This window comes from Formica exsecta, unplaced genomic scaffold (assembly GCF_003651465.1).
Source record: "Formica exsecta isolate Colony F162 unplaced genomic scaffold, ASM365146v1 scaffold120, whole genome shotgun sequence".
Classification (NCBI taxonomy): Eukaryota; Metazoa; Arthropoda; class Insecta; order Hymenoptera; family Formicidae; genus Formica; species Formica exsecta.
Genome location: NW_021848537.1, coordinates 345,546 through 358,217, shown reverse-complemented (window position 1 = coordinate 358,217; position 12,672 = coordinate 345,546). Strand labels below are relative to the sequence as shown.

The following is a 12,672-nucleotide window of genomic DNA, read 5'->3' as shown; positions in this document are numbered from 1 at the left end:
TGTGTCCCCAACTTATTTTAAATATAAAAACGTGTAACGTATGATAAATCTTATATCAAAAATTTGCAGTCAGATATTACTTGTTCTTTCTATATTTTAAAAAATTTCTGCAGATTAAGAGAGAAAGTAGGAGACCGTTATTTATTACATATCGATAAATAAAAGCTTACGTTACGCTTCTAAAAATTATATAAGAAAAAAAAGAGAAAGATAGTAAGATCGTGAGTGAAGGCATTAAACAGGTCCCCCTTGAATTTTCTCTTCGCCCTTCGAACGGATCGATGACACAAAATCGACACGAAATACGAAATCCGTCGCGACGACAATGGCGTTCGCGAAACGGTGTTACATCGTTGACGAATTCGCGCGTTCACGCACGCGTTTATCACATTCTGAAAGCTCGGCGAGGCGTCGATGGTGATGGTGGTGATGGGGAGGATGGTAGTGGAGAGGGTGTAAGGTTTTGTCGAGCTTCGCCTCGCGACAAATCCTCCCTTTGTCGCGCTCGAAAATGGCGAGAGCAGAGAAAAAGTGAGAAAGGGAGATAGAGATAGAGAGAGAGAGAGGAGGAAGAAGTGCATTATATTTACCTTGTGGATGCATATCCGGTGGTGCATGGATTCCTAAAACCTGTATCGGGGTTCGCTGTTACGTGAAAAATAATTTACACGCGCGCGGATATCAATGCGCCCTCTTTTTCCCTTCCTGCATATATAGACACACCATATATAATACACAAATGCATATTTCGTCCTACGCATTACACAGAAGAGAGTCGGGCGCGTGCGACACGAAAGGGTGTGGCTTGCGAAAACAACAGGCGTCTTGAGACGTGTGTAATTTTTGAATTTCTGTTATAAAAGTGTACTTACATAAATTGTTACTGTAATATTCATGCAAAATATCGAAGAACAGTGCCGTGTCTAATTTTCACGACTCTTATCTTACATTATTACATCAGTGTATAATTTATTTGCATAAATTACAAATAGTGAATGTTTAAAATGCTAAACAAGTTTAAGGCCAATCATTCTGTTACTAACTACCCAGAGCCCTGTTAAATCCAATCCCTGTTTATAGCTTTGTAAGATAAATTCCTGGAAGATCCCATTATCAAGCAGAGCATCGAGAATGTTTTTAAATTCCGGGGATAAAACCTGTGAGGCAAACTTAGCAAAGACTCTGGAAGTATTCATTTTTTCCTGAAAAAGAGCATCGATCCCTTCAAAGGGTAGCAAAACATAAATATCCCAGAGCATTGCTGTCATTCCGCCGCCGACCTCTTGCTTTTTAATTTGAGATTTAAGGAAGCTTTCTATTTTAGGGGGCACATAATCCTCCATACCGATGGCTTTGTGGAATGCCTGGATGTTTTCAATAACATGGACTCCAGCATTTTGGAGGAATACTACTAATTCCTGATATTCCTGAAGAGTTTCGACAGCGCGTAACAGGTCATGGAATTCGGGTTTGAACATGAAAAGGAGAGCGTTTTGTACTCTTTCATCTTCGTTTACATACTTGAGTATTAGGTCAGAAATCTGTTCCAATGGAAGAAGCTTCACGAAGTCAACAAACTCTTCCTCTAATGTTTTAGGACGGCCTGGTATAGTAACACCGAGAACAATATACAAGACGTCTGCTACGATCTTCAAATTCACATTTCTATTCTTGAGACCTGTTACAATGATCTGGAAGGACTCACTTTCGGAAAGCCTGTTAACGATCTGTTGGCTGTTGGATCTGAGTTCGTTAAGCAAGTTGTTGAAGGCTGAGGAATATGTCAGCTTATCCACGTATAGGCTAATAAAGTCGTCATAATTCAAGAGGTTCATGACATCTTTGAATAATCCTGCGAGTCCACCGGTTCTCCTCCTCATTACATTATAAGAGGCAGGTGTAGGTTCAGGTGTCAGATCAGCTGTAGGGGTAGGTGTAGATGAAGGTGTATGTGTAGGTGTAGATGTAGATGAAGATGTAGGTGTAGGTGTAGATGAAGATGTAGGTGTAGATGAAGATGTAGGTGTAGGTGTAGGTGTAGGTGTAGGTGTTGGTGTTGTTGGTGGTACGAGTTCCTTGATTCCGACGGCTCTATTTATCTGATTTATTAAGTTGTAGCTTTCGACGCCTTCCTCTTGCAGATAATTAAGAAGATTGGTCACTTCGGGAATATTCTCCAAATCTATCAATAGATTTCTGAGTACAGGTGTGGTTGTGAGAAAGTTAACAGCTTCTTGTACTTCAGGATCATGCGCCAAGTAATCCCTAACAACTCTAACAATTCTTTTCATAGGGAGTAAATCGAGAATATCTTGAAGATCTTCATGAAGAGGACCTTTGCCGAAATCTGGGAACTGGTGAGATTGACCCAGGCCAATGATGGCCAAGATGGTAAATAGCGCTGAGAATAGGAATTTCATCTGCAAATATATCATAATCGCATATTTAATAAATGTGTAAATATTACAACACATTTTATAATGTGTGTGTATCCAAATATAATGCATATTGAAAAAATATTATTTTGAAAAAGAAATGTATTATTTTTAAATTATATTTAATTTGTAAAATTTGTGAACACATTGATAAACTATAGGAGAAACGAAGATAATAATTATCTATAAGTTAAAATGCATTTAATTATATGCAAAATGCCTAAATCGGTTTTTTACACAAACAGAAATTTAAAAATTTTTATAAACTAAAGGAGAAACCTTAAAATAGAAGTATATATAACATACATTTATATATATGTGAAATAAATATGTATGTACATAATATTTAATAAATATGTATGTGTATCATATAACATGTGTATAAAATTTTTCTTACACATATTTATCATATTCATACATATATATTATTGATTAATTGATTAATTAGTTCTTATTGTTAAAGTAGATTTTATTTGAAAAGAAAATAGTAATTTTAAAAGCTCAACTACAAATATAGATTAAACATAGAAGATCAAAAACAAAACTAAATATATATTCATCGTTAATAAATTAATAAAAAAAATTGGCATTTCACATACATACACATACATTAAATTTCTACTAAGAAAGAAAAAACTGAATTATTATCAAATTATTTATAAAATAACTAAAATTAAGAAGCAATAGTTAGTAAAAATAACTTGTTAAGCAAAGTTTTCAAAAAAGTGTATAAAAAAGGCTTTCTTACTTACCGTGGCAGCTGTATGAATACGCTTTGAAATCCGTGAATAATTATCGTACACATTTATATATACCGCTAGTATCCAGTTACATAAAAGACTAGATAAGATTGCGATCAGATCGATATATTGATACGCGAGAAAAAACTAAGGATTATTTGATAAGTTTTTGGATATAAAAAACACGAAAGATCATATTATTTGTTTTTCTTTGATATCGAGACTTAAGATATCGATTTTAAAATAGTTAATATTTCCGATAAATAAGAAAACAATTACTTTAAATTTCAATCATAATACAAGTATAAATTATGTAACAAATATGTAATTAAATAAGATAGTTGTTTGTCAAGAAAAATCCGTCCAGAAGAAAAGATGGATTCTTTTAATTTAAATAGATCTATGATATTTTCTACATTAATATATATGTGATTCAAAATATTAAATAGATTGAAATATTTTACATTTTTATGAGAGATATGTGTGTGAAATTATTTTAACAATTTTTTATTATGCATATATGTAATTTTTATCAAAAAAAGTGGATCAAATCTGTTTATAATCTTTCTTTCAAAATTCAATTAATTCGATAAGATACAGATTGATTATCGAGAAAAATTATCTATTGCTTCTGTGTTACAATCATTATCCGCTGCATATATACTTCAATAAATCTCTCTTATCATACAAATATATGATGAAAGCTTTCAATGAATCTTATTTTTAAAATATACAATCTCTATTGTGATTATTATGTAAAAAAAATCTATAATAAAGTATACATCTTAAATCAATTTTAAAATCATTTTTTTAAATACATTTTATTTTAAAGTCACGTGCTAGGATTGAAATACATAAAATCTTCGTTTAATCTTTGAAAAAATGACAAAAAAAACTAAAAATAAGAACTGAAAGAAAGAAAGAAAGGTATATAAAGAAAAACATTCTGTGAAAACAATATATCTGAGCATCTAAAATATTTTTAACTATTCTTTTAATTACTTTTACTCTTTGTCTGTAAAATTGTGCAGATATATAAATGTCAATATTTTATTTTCATTATCTTTATTGTTTAAATCTATTAAAAATTGATTTACAATTGACAATTTCAAATCACGCTGATATTACGATAAAACATTTTTTAATTTATCGGTTTTGAAATTTTTTCATTAATGTTATAGTTTTCTAAGACAGATTGATTCTAAGCTTTTTCAGTAAAAAAACATCATCTCTTTAGCTTTCTTTTAAAAGTTAGCGTCATACCTGCATTGACTCGTCTTTTTTTATTTATCGAATAGATACGCTCGTACCTATTCGATAAATAAGAAAAGACGAGTCAATGCAGGTGTGACGCTAACTTTTAAAAGAAAGCTAAAGAGTTGGCATCCGATTTCTCGTGCTGGAGCTAAAAAGAATACCGTTAATCGCGGGATGGCTACGTACAGGCATAAAGAAAGCAAAACTACGGAGAAAGAAATGGAACCGAGAGAGTGTAGGAGTTGATGGTGTTTCTCTGATTAAAATTCTTACGATTTAATAAGCCTCGGAACTTACCATTGGCACGTAATGAGAAGTCATGAGAAGAATAAGTAAGACAGAGCAAAACGAGAGAGATTTCTAGGAGAGGAATGAGATCGAGCAATTCGATTTTATAATTTTATTAATAAATCAAATAAATTAAATAAATAAATCAAATTGTCTTAATAATATAAAACTTATACTGTGTGTAAAGAAACACATGCCAAATTTATTCGTCTCTAATTTCTCAAGAAAAGAGGAAACCTTGTGATCTTCTATATCTTGCACTGTACTACGTTTAATTGGCAATGGCGGTAGCATCGGCTTCATAATTGTACTTCGGAGGATCCCCGTTTCCTTTGAAATTCCACCTGTGTCAAATTATTTTCTCTTGCTGGCCAGAAAACTTTTGCTCGATATTATGGCGGCATGTGGCGGTAACAGCCTGCCGTGCCGGTCCTATCGTTACCGACGTAACGGTCTCGAGGATTTTCACAGTAAAACAAGAAGAACCAACTAAGAAAATGTGTTCGGTATTGCATTAAAACTGCTTGCTGCCGGGCAGAATTCCGCGGGTAAGCGATAAGCCCCGAAGAGTGAGTGAGGATCGGCGAAAGGAAATAAAATCAATTTTCCGGCTCGGCCAGGCCACAGATTTGATGCGAATAGACCGTCAGTACGCTGGAGAGAAGGAAGGAAGGAAGGAAGGCGAACGAGATGAAGAATGAGAAGGCGAAAAGTGAGCAAAAGGAATGATGGAAAAGATAAAACTAAAGAGAGAGAAAGATTGGAATAAGCTTCAAAGATATGAGCGGTGAAAAGATAAGAGAAAGAGATGAAGAAAATGATATCGAAAAAAAGCGAAGAGAAAAGTAGATACTTGTAGATACAGGATGTCTACTCAAAACTTGTAAAAAATTTCCTCGATCCTCCAAGTATTTTCATTCAAAGTTTCAGATAAAGAGAGAATATTTTAATGATTTTTTTGGTGCAATTCTTTAAAATAAAATTTTTTATTCTATGCGTTTTCTAATGCTTTTTATTCATAGCTTTCGTTGAGATAAAAATTTTTAACTTGCATAACTTTTTCATTTTTTATCACTAAAAATTATAATTCGTAAAGAATTTATACTGCATATTCAATAATTTATTAAGACGTTGAATATATATATAAATAGAAGTAGATATATATTTATATTTTAAATACATAATATTCACAACTTGGCTTATCGGCGGACTGCTTACAATATAGAAATATTATCACAGAAAATTAAAAAAAAAAAATTTCCTAGGTTCTAATAAAATTCCATGAAAATTCCCTGATTTTTCCAGATACTAAAAGAAGAATTCCCGAGAATTCCAGGTTTTCCATGTTTTTCTAGGAAGTATAGACACCCTAAGGTAAAATAACTCGAGAAAAAATAAAGTTAGAAATAAAAGAAAGGAACCAGAAATAAAGAAAGGAGGAATCAAAACGAGAAAAAGAAAAGACCGGAGAAAGCAAATAGAAAAAGTAAAGTAGTATCCAAGCCGAGAAACATTACGAAAGAAGGGAGCAGAGGTACGGCTGGGGTATCGTTTGACACTACGGAAGCGCGAGAAGGCGGACAATCGTGATAAACGTCTAACGTGCGTGTGTGTATGTGCGCGAGCGAAGAGGGTGTACGTGAAGGCACTTTCGAAATATCAATTTGAAACAGCCACGACTATAGGTATGCGTCATGCTTTCCACCGGCCATTACGGCCGGCTTTCCATTTTTATTTGTATTTACCGGGGGCTTCCCCGTCCCCCCCGTCCCTCGTCGCATTCCAATGTCCCCGGGTCACCCCGCGGTACGTGATAGAAAAGGGGTGTCGCGAGACGGTGCGCTCTCTTCATATTTTACGACATTTTGTTTCCAATCCGCGGCCGGGAACGCGCCGGGGCATCACGTGGCATCTCGGACCTTATTCGACTTTTATGGGGTTAAATCGTGATGAAGTGTCTCGCGAATGGACCAACCTCGCCACCCCTTTCCCAATTCTCTTCCTTCTCTCCCTTTTTCTTTTTTATTTCGTCTGATCCTGACTTGCGAAGGATTCGCCTCGAAGGTCAAAAGCGAGAATTCCATCACAGCTGGTACTATTGGCATTTCGATACCTTTTACCCTTTGAAAAAAGGAAGATTTCTATTAAGATCAATAGAGAAGGAAGGAAGGAAGGAAGGCGAACGAGATGAAGAATGAGAAGGCGAAAAGTGAGCAAAAGGAATGATGGAAAAGATAAAACTAAAGAGAGAGAAAGATTGGAATAAGCTTCAAAGATATGAGCGGTGAAAAGATAAGAGAAAGAGATGAAGAAAATGATATCGAAAAAAAGCGAAGAGAAAAGTAGATACTTGTAGATACAGGATGTCTACTCAAAACTTGTAAAAAATTTCCTCGATCCTCCAAGTATTTTCATTCAAAGTTTCAGATAAAGAGAGAATATTTTAATGATTTTTTTGGTGCAATTCTTTAAAATAAAATTTTTTATTCTATGCGTTTTCTAATGCTTTTTATTCATAGCTTTCGTTGAGATAAAAATTTTTAACTTGCATAACTTTTTCATTTTTTATCACTAAAAATTATAATTCGTAAAGAATTTATACTGCATATTCAATAATTTATTAAGACGTTGAATATATATATAAATAGAAGTAGATATATATTTATATTTTAAATACATAATATTCACAACTTGGCTTATCGGCGGACTGCTTACAATATAGAAATATTATCACAGAAAATTAAAAAAAAAAAATTTCCTAGGTTCTAATAAAATTCCATGAAAATTCCCTGATTTTTCCAGATACTAAAAGAAGAATTCCCGAGAATTCCAGGTTTTCCATGTTTTTCTAGGAAGTATAGACACCCTAAGGTAAAATAACTCGAGAAAAAATAAAGTTAGAAATAAAAGAAAGGAACCAGAAATAAAGAAAGGAGGAATCAAAACGAGAAAAAGAAAAGACCGGAGAAAGCAAATAGAAAAAGTAAAGTAGTATCCAAGCCGAGAAACATTACGAAAGAAGGGAGCAGAGGTACGGCTGGGGTATCGTTTGACACTACGGAAGCGCGAGAAGGCGGACAATCGTGATAAACGTCTAACGTGCGTGTGTGTATGTGCGCGAGCGAAGAGGGTGTACGTGAAGGCACTTTCGAAATATCAATTTGAAACAGCCACGACTATAGGTATGCGTCATGCTTTCCACCGGCCATTACGGCCGGCTTTCCATTTTTATTTGTATTTACCGGGGGCTTCCCCGTCCCCCCCGTCCCTCGTCGCATTCCAATGTCCCCGGGTCACCCCGCGGTACGTGATAGAAAAGGGGTGTCGCGAGACGGTGCGCTCTCTTCATATTTTACGACATTTTGTTTCCAATCCGCGGCCGGGAACGCGCCGGGGCATCACGTGGCATCTCGGACCTTATTCGACTTTTATGGGGTTAAATCGTGATGAAGTGTCTCGCGAATGGACCAACCTCGCCACCCCTTTCCCAATTCTCTTCCTTCTCTCCCTTTTTCTTTTTTATTTCGTCTGATCCTGACTTGCGAAGGATTCGCCTCGAAGGTCAAAAGCGAGAATTCCATCACAGCTGGTACTATTGGCATTTCGATACCTTTTACCCTTTGAAAAAAGGAAGATTTCTATCAAGATCAATATCTATTTTTATATATAGTTCCATATATATATTATTTTATTTTATATTATTTTTCAAATATTAGCTCGCTGAAAAATTTCTTTTTTACCCTAGTGAAAATTTCTTTTGGTGCGAATCTGTGTTTCTCGACGTAAAGAGGCGCATAAAAAAAATATTTCTACGGAAAAAAATGTGCGACAATTCCACCGATCTCCCTTGACGTTCCACCGGTGAGATGAGTTATCACGCAAATTCGATCTCTCGTCCCCTCCTCGAGAGATCGAGAACCGCCATTGCCGGTCGCCGCACGGTTGACCGGAAGTCCGGCGCTTCTCAGGTCGGCGAAAAGAAGCTCCTCAGGTTTTTCAATCTCCCATAATGTCTAGAGCATGGTCTCTCTATCGGCGCCTCGCAAACCGCGGACGCGATAAGATAGCGGCCCCGAAAACCCGGGGCTGAATTTACGCTCGGCATAAGTTCGCCTTATATATGAGCGTCCACGGGAAATGCGACGATCGTATCGCGCGATCCATCCGTGAAATGTGTTGCCCCGGCCAGTATTTTACTGGTCTCTCGCTCGCCTTTCGAGATGCGAGAGGCGGTACACCCGGGGAACGACATCGCGGACGAGGCGAACGACGGTTCGGTCATGCCAGGCCAGGAAGACAAACGGTCTGGTTCCGTGCATTTGTATTCTTATGTCTCAAGATTATTCCTATTTCACGTGTCGCACATTTATAAAAATTATCAGATTGTAAGATCATTGAGATTTCTAATGAATTTGAAGTCAAAATCTTTAAAATCTTTAGAATCTTGAGTTTCGATTTTTAAATTAAACACAATATTTTTTTTTTAAGGTAGAAAATAAAATCATTCACTAATTAAATTTGCTGTGTTGTTTAATTGTCTTTCACATTTTCTAGAAAAATTACCATCGGAAAAATCGCGTCGATCCCGAATACAACAGGATATCCTCAGCAACACTGGCACACAGTTCTACCTTAAGAAAAATGCGAAAAATAATAACTATACGTTGTTCCCATTCCACGTGTTGCAGATCGATTAAATAATCAGATTGTAGAATCATCGAGGTTTCTGAAGAATTTAAAGTCTAGAATCTTTAGAATCTTGACTTTCGATTTTTAAATTAAACTCGATATTTTTTTGTTGTTAAAAATTTGAAGTTTATAATCTTCAGAATCTTTACTTTCAATTTATAAATTAAACTCGATACTTTTTTTTTTTAAAAGATAACAATTAAAATTAGTCACTATTTAAATTCGCTGTGTTACTTGATTGTCTTTCACATTTTCTAGAGAAATTACCATCGAAAAATCGCGTCGATCCCGAATACTACAGAATATCCTCAACAAGACTGGCACACAGTTCTACCTTAAGAAAAATGCGAAAAATAATAACTATACGTTGTTCCCATTCCACGTGTTGCAGATCGATTAAATAATCAGATTGTAGAATCATCGAGGTTTCTGAAGAATTTAAAGTCTAGAATCTTTAGAATCTTGACTTTCGATTTTTAAATTAAACCCGATATTTTTTTAAAGAATTAAAAATATTAAGAATCTTTACTTTCAATTTATAAATTAAACTCGATACTTTTTTTTTTTTTTAAAGATAACAATTAAAATTAGTCACTATTTAAATTCGCTGTGTTGCTTGATTGTCTTTCACATTTTCTAGAGAAATTACCATCGAAAAATCGCGTCGATCCCGAATACTACAGAATATCCTCAACAAGACTGGCACACAGTTTCACCCCAAGAAAAGTGCGAGAAATAATAACTATATGTATCGCTACCCTAATAAAAATATCGCGCGTGAAGAGAGAAGAAAGAGGCAGTGGCGGTGGAAGTCGCGCTTCGGATGTCGGTCTCGAACCCTGAAAATCCCGAGAATTGTCTGCGGCGCGGCCTGAAACAACAATAACCCCATTCAGGCCGGTGGCATTTGACAGTGGGGTCGGAAACAATGAAACAATCAGTCCTCGCGACCCCTCTCTCCGGTAAAGGAAGGAGGAGGGGATGAAGAGCAGCAGGGTGGCGACGGGGAGAGGAGGGAAGTGAGACAGGCGGGCGTGAAGGCCGGAAGTCAACAGCGCCGGACAATAGCAGGCAGCGTCTGACTACCGTTCCTAATTAACCAAGTTCGCTAACTTTGGCCAGACTTGACGATCCCCCACGTAATGCATAATTACGGGTCGCTCATGGCCGTTCCCGCGAACGGGACGGTTACATAAGTCGCGTATAGAGAATAATCTATCAATCGAAAAATACTACTTCGTCAGCTGAGATTTTTACATAGATATAACTTGTTTGATATATCAGATAAATATGTCAAATAGATATAATAATATCATGATTTTTGATCCTTGAAATGTCTAATGTCAAAAAGGTCTCAATTTTTGAATTTCTCTGTCAATGGACTTCTCGTTGCATCTTTACAAAAAGAGAAAAGTTAATCGTGAATTTGTCAGGAAATGTTTCGGGGTATCTCGCGACGCAATGCGAAAAGTATACGAGATACGATAAAGCCGGTGTTTGTTGCAAGACGATAAAAGGAGGCGTCAGCCACGCGGCATCGCTATTATTAACCTTTAGCGCGCCCTATCTCTCCTCCTCCACCCCCTTTTCTCTCTCTCTCTCTCTCTCTCTCTCTCCGTCATCACGCTTTTTATTATTCGCATAATCGGATCTGGAGCGGCGATAGCGCCGGTGATTTCGGGTTTGTCTAGGGTAACACAGTTGTCGGTCGACACAATGCCGAGCCTGAATGCCTCATTGTCTACTAGGACCGACGCCCACTCAAAACTTCCACTCGCGCCCACCGCCGCCCGTCATTTTCCGCAATCAAACGATCGCGTCCTCCTCTCTCATCGTCGCGCATAAAAGCTTTGCTGATATCACCGAGCGAGCGCGCGCGCGCGCGCGCAATTAAAACGTTCTCCATCCTTTCTCTTCGACGAGAGAGAGAGACAGAAACAAACAGTCAGGGAAAAAGAAAGAGAGAGATATATGCGAGCATTCAAAGCAGATCCCATGTTTCGGGCTAATTTTAGTATAATAAATGATATAAATCATTATTATATATATATGTCAAACACTAGAGATTATCTAAATCCGCGATATGAAATATATAAAGATTAATATGCTTTAGTAAATAAGATAAAGAATTTGATTAAATTATGAAACGAGAATTTTTTGAATTTAAAGAATAGGGGAAACAAGGCAATATTGTTAGTTATGTCAGCCCCTTTGTTCGCGTCGGATAAATTGTACTTTGAAATCTCTCACGATTCGCACTCCCTCTCCCTCCCTCCCTCTCTCTCTTTCGGGGAGTGATTACATTTCACTCGAATTCGCTTTACGTCTCCTTACGGGAGTCGTCCGGAGCTGCGGAGCTACGCGCAACGAGGACATTCTTCGACGACAATACCCGCCACAATCGAGCACGGCATACTTCCGCGCATACTAATGGAGAGAGGTACGTAGACTTCTCTCTGGTCAGAGGGTAGTCGCCCTCCTGCATCCCCCTCCGCTCCACGCTCCTCTCTTCCCAACGCCTTTGTGTATGTCACCCGTAAAACTTACCAGCTCCCTCGTCGTCGTCTTCGAGCGACCTAACAGAAGTTACTTCGAATGATACTCCACGTTTCTGGACGGAACTGAATGGATTCCGAATAGAGTCGAATGCATTTTGGATAGAGAGATGAATTCGAGAAATTTATCCTGCAGTACACACTTTAATTTTTTTGATAAAAAAATGAAAAAAAATGTTATGTATATACTTCTTCGTTAAATTGAGATTTACACTCGCTCACGCATATACAGTAATTTTTATTATATATATATATATATATATATATATATATATATATATAATTGGCTTAATTACAAAGTTCCCGCACGTAAGCTTGCGTCGCGTATCGCGGTAGCGGATATCTTGGCGTGCGCGTGTCTGGAGTCGATATAATATTAATATTTTAATATATTTAAATATTAATATTCTAAATAAAAGTATAAACAAATGTTCCTATAAACATTAGGCCGAAAATGCCTTGTTATCGAAATAATGAAAATAGATATTGCATTTCACCTTATTGCTCTGAATTTCTTACGAATTTATATCGCGTATTTAACAGATATTAAAATACTAAGTTAATTAACTGGATTACTTACTAATTAAACGCGTCGCAGCCCGCGTTCCGTAATCGATCCGTTCCGTACCCGTGGCCTTCCGATAATGACCGAGAAATGCTGCCAACTCACATCACTATAATACCGAGCGGTACTACGTGAATCAAATT

At 36.6% G+C, this 12,672-nt stretch overlaps 1 protein-coding gene across 1 annotated transcript; it reads right to left on the bottom strand.

Annotated features, from left to right (window-relative positions):
• Positions 1-980: 980 nt before the first annotated feature.
• Positions 981-2,450, bottom strand: LOC115242631. Its single transcript, XM_029819064.1, has one exon. The coding sequence runs from the start codon at positions 2,433-2,435 to the stop codon at positions 1,008-1,010; it is 1,428 nt and encodes a 475-aa protein (XP_029674924.1). The 5' UTR covers positions 2,436-2,450; the 3' UTR covers positions 981-1,007.
• Positions 2,451-12,672: the final 10,222 nt, after the last annotated feature.

What these genes read in the sequence shown, in the direction of transcription:
- LOC115242631 (XM_029819064.1), bottom strand. Translation starts at nt 2,435, where the DNA reads ATGATATATTTGCAGATGAAATTCCTATTCTCAGCGCTATTTACCATC.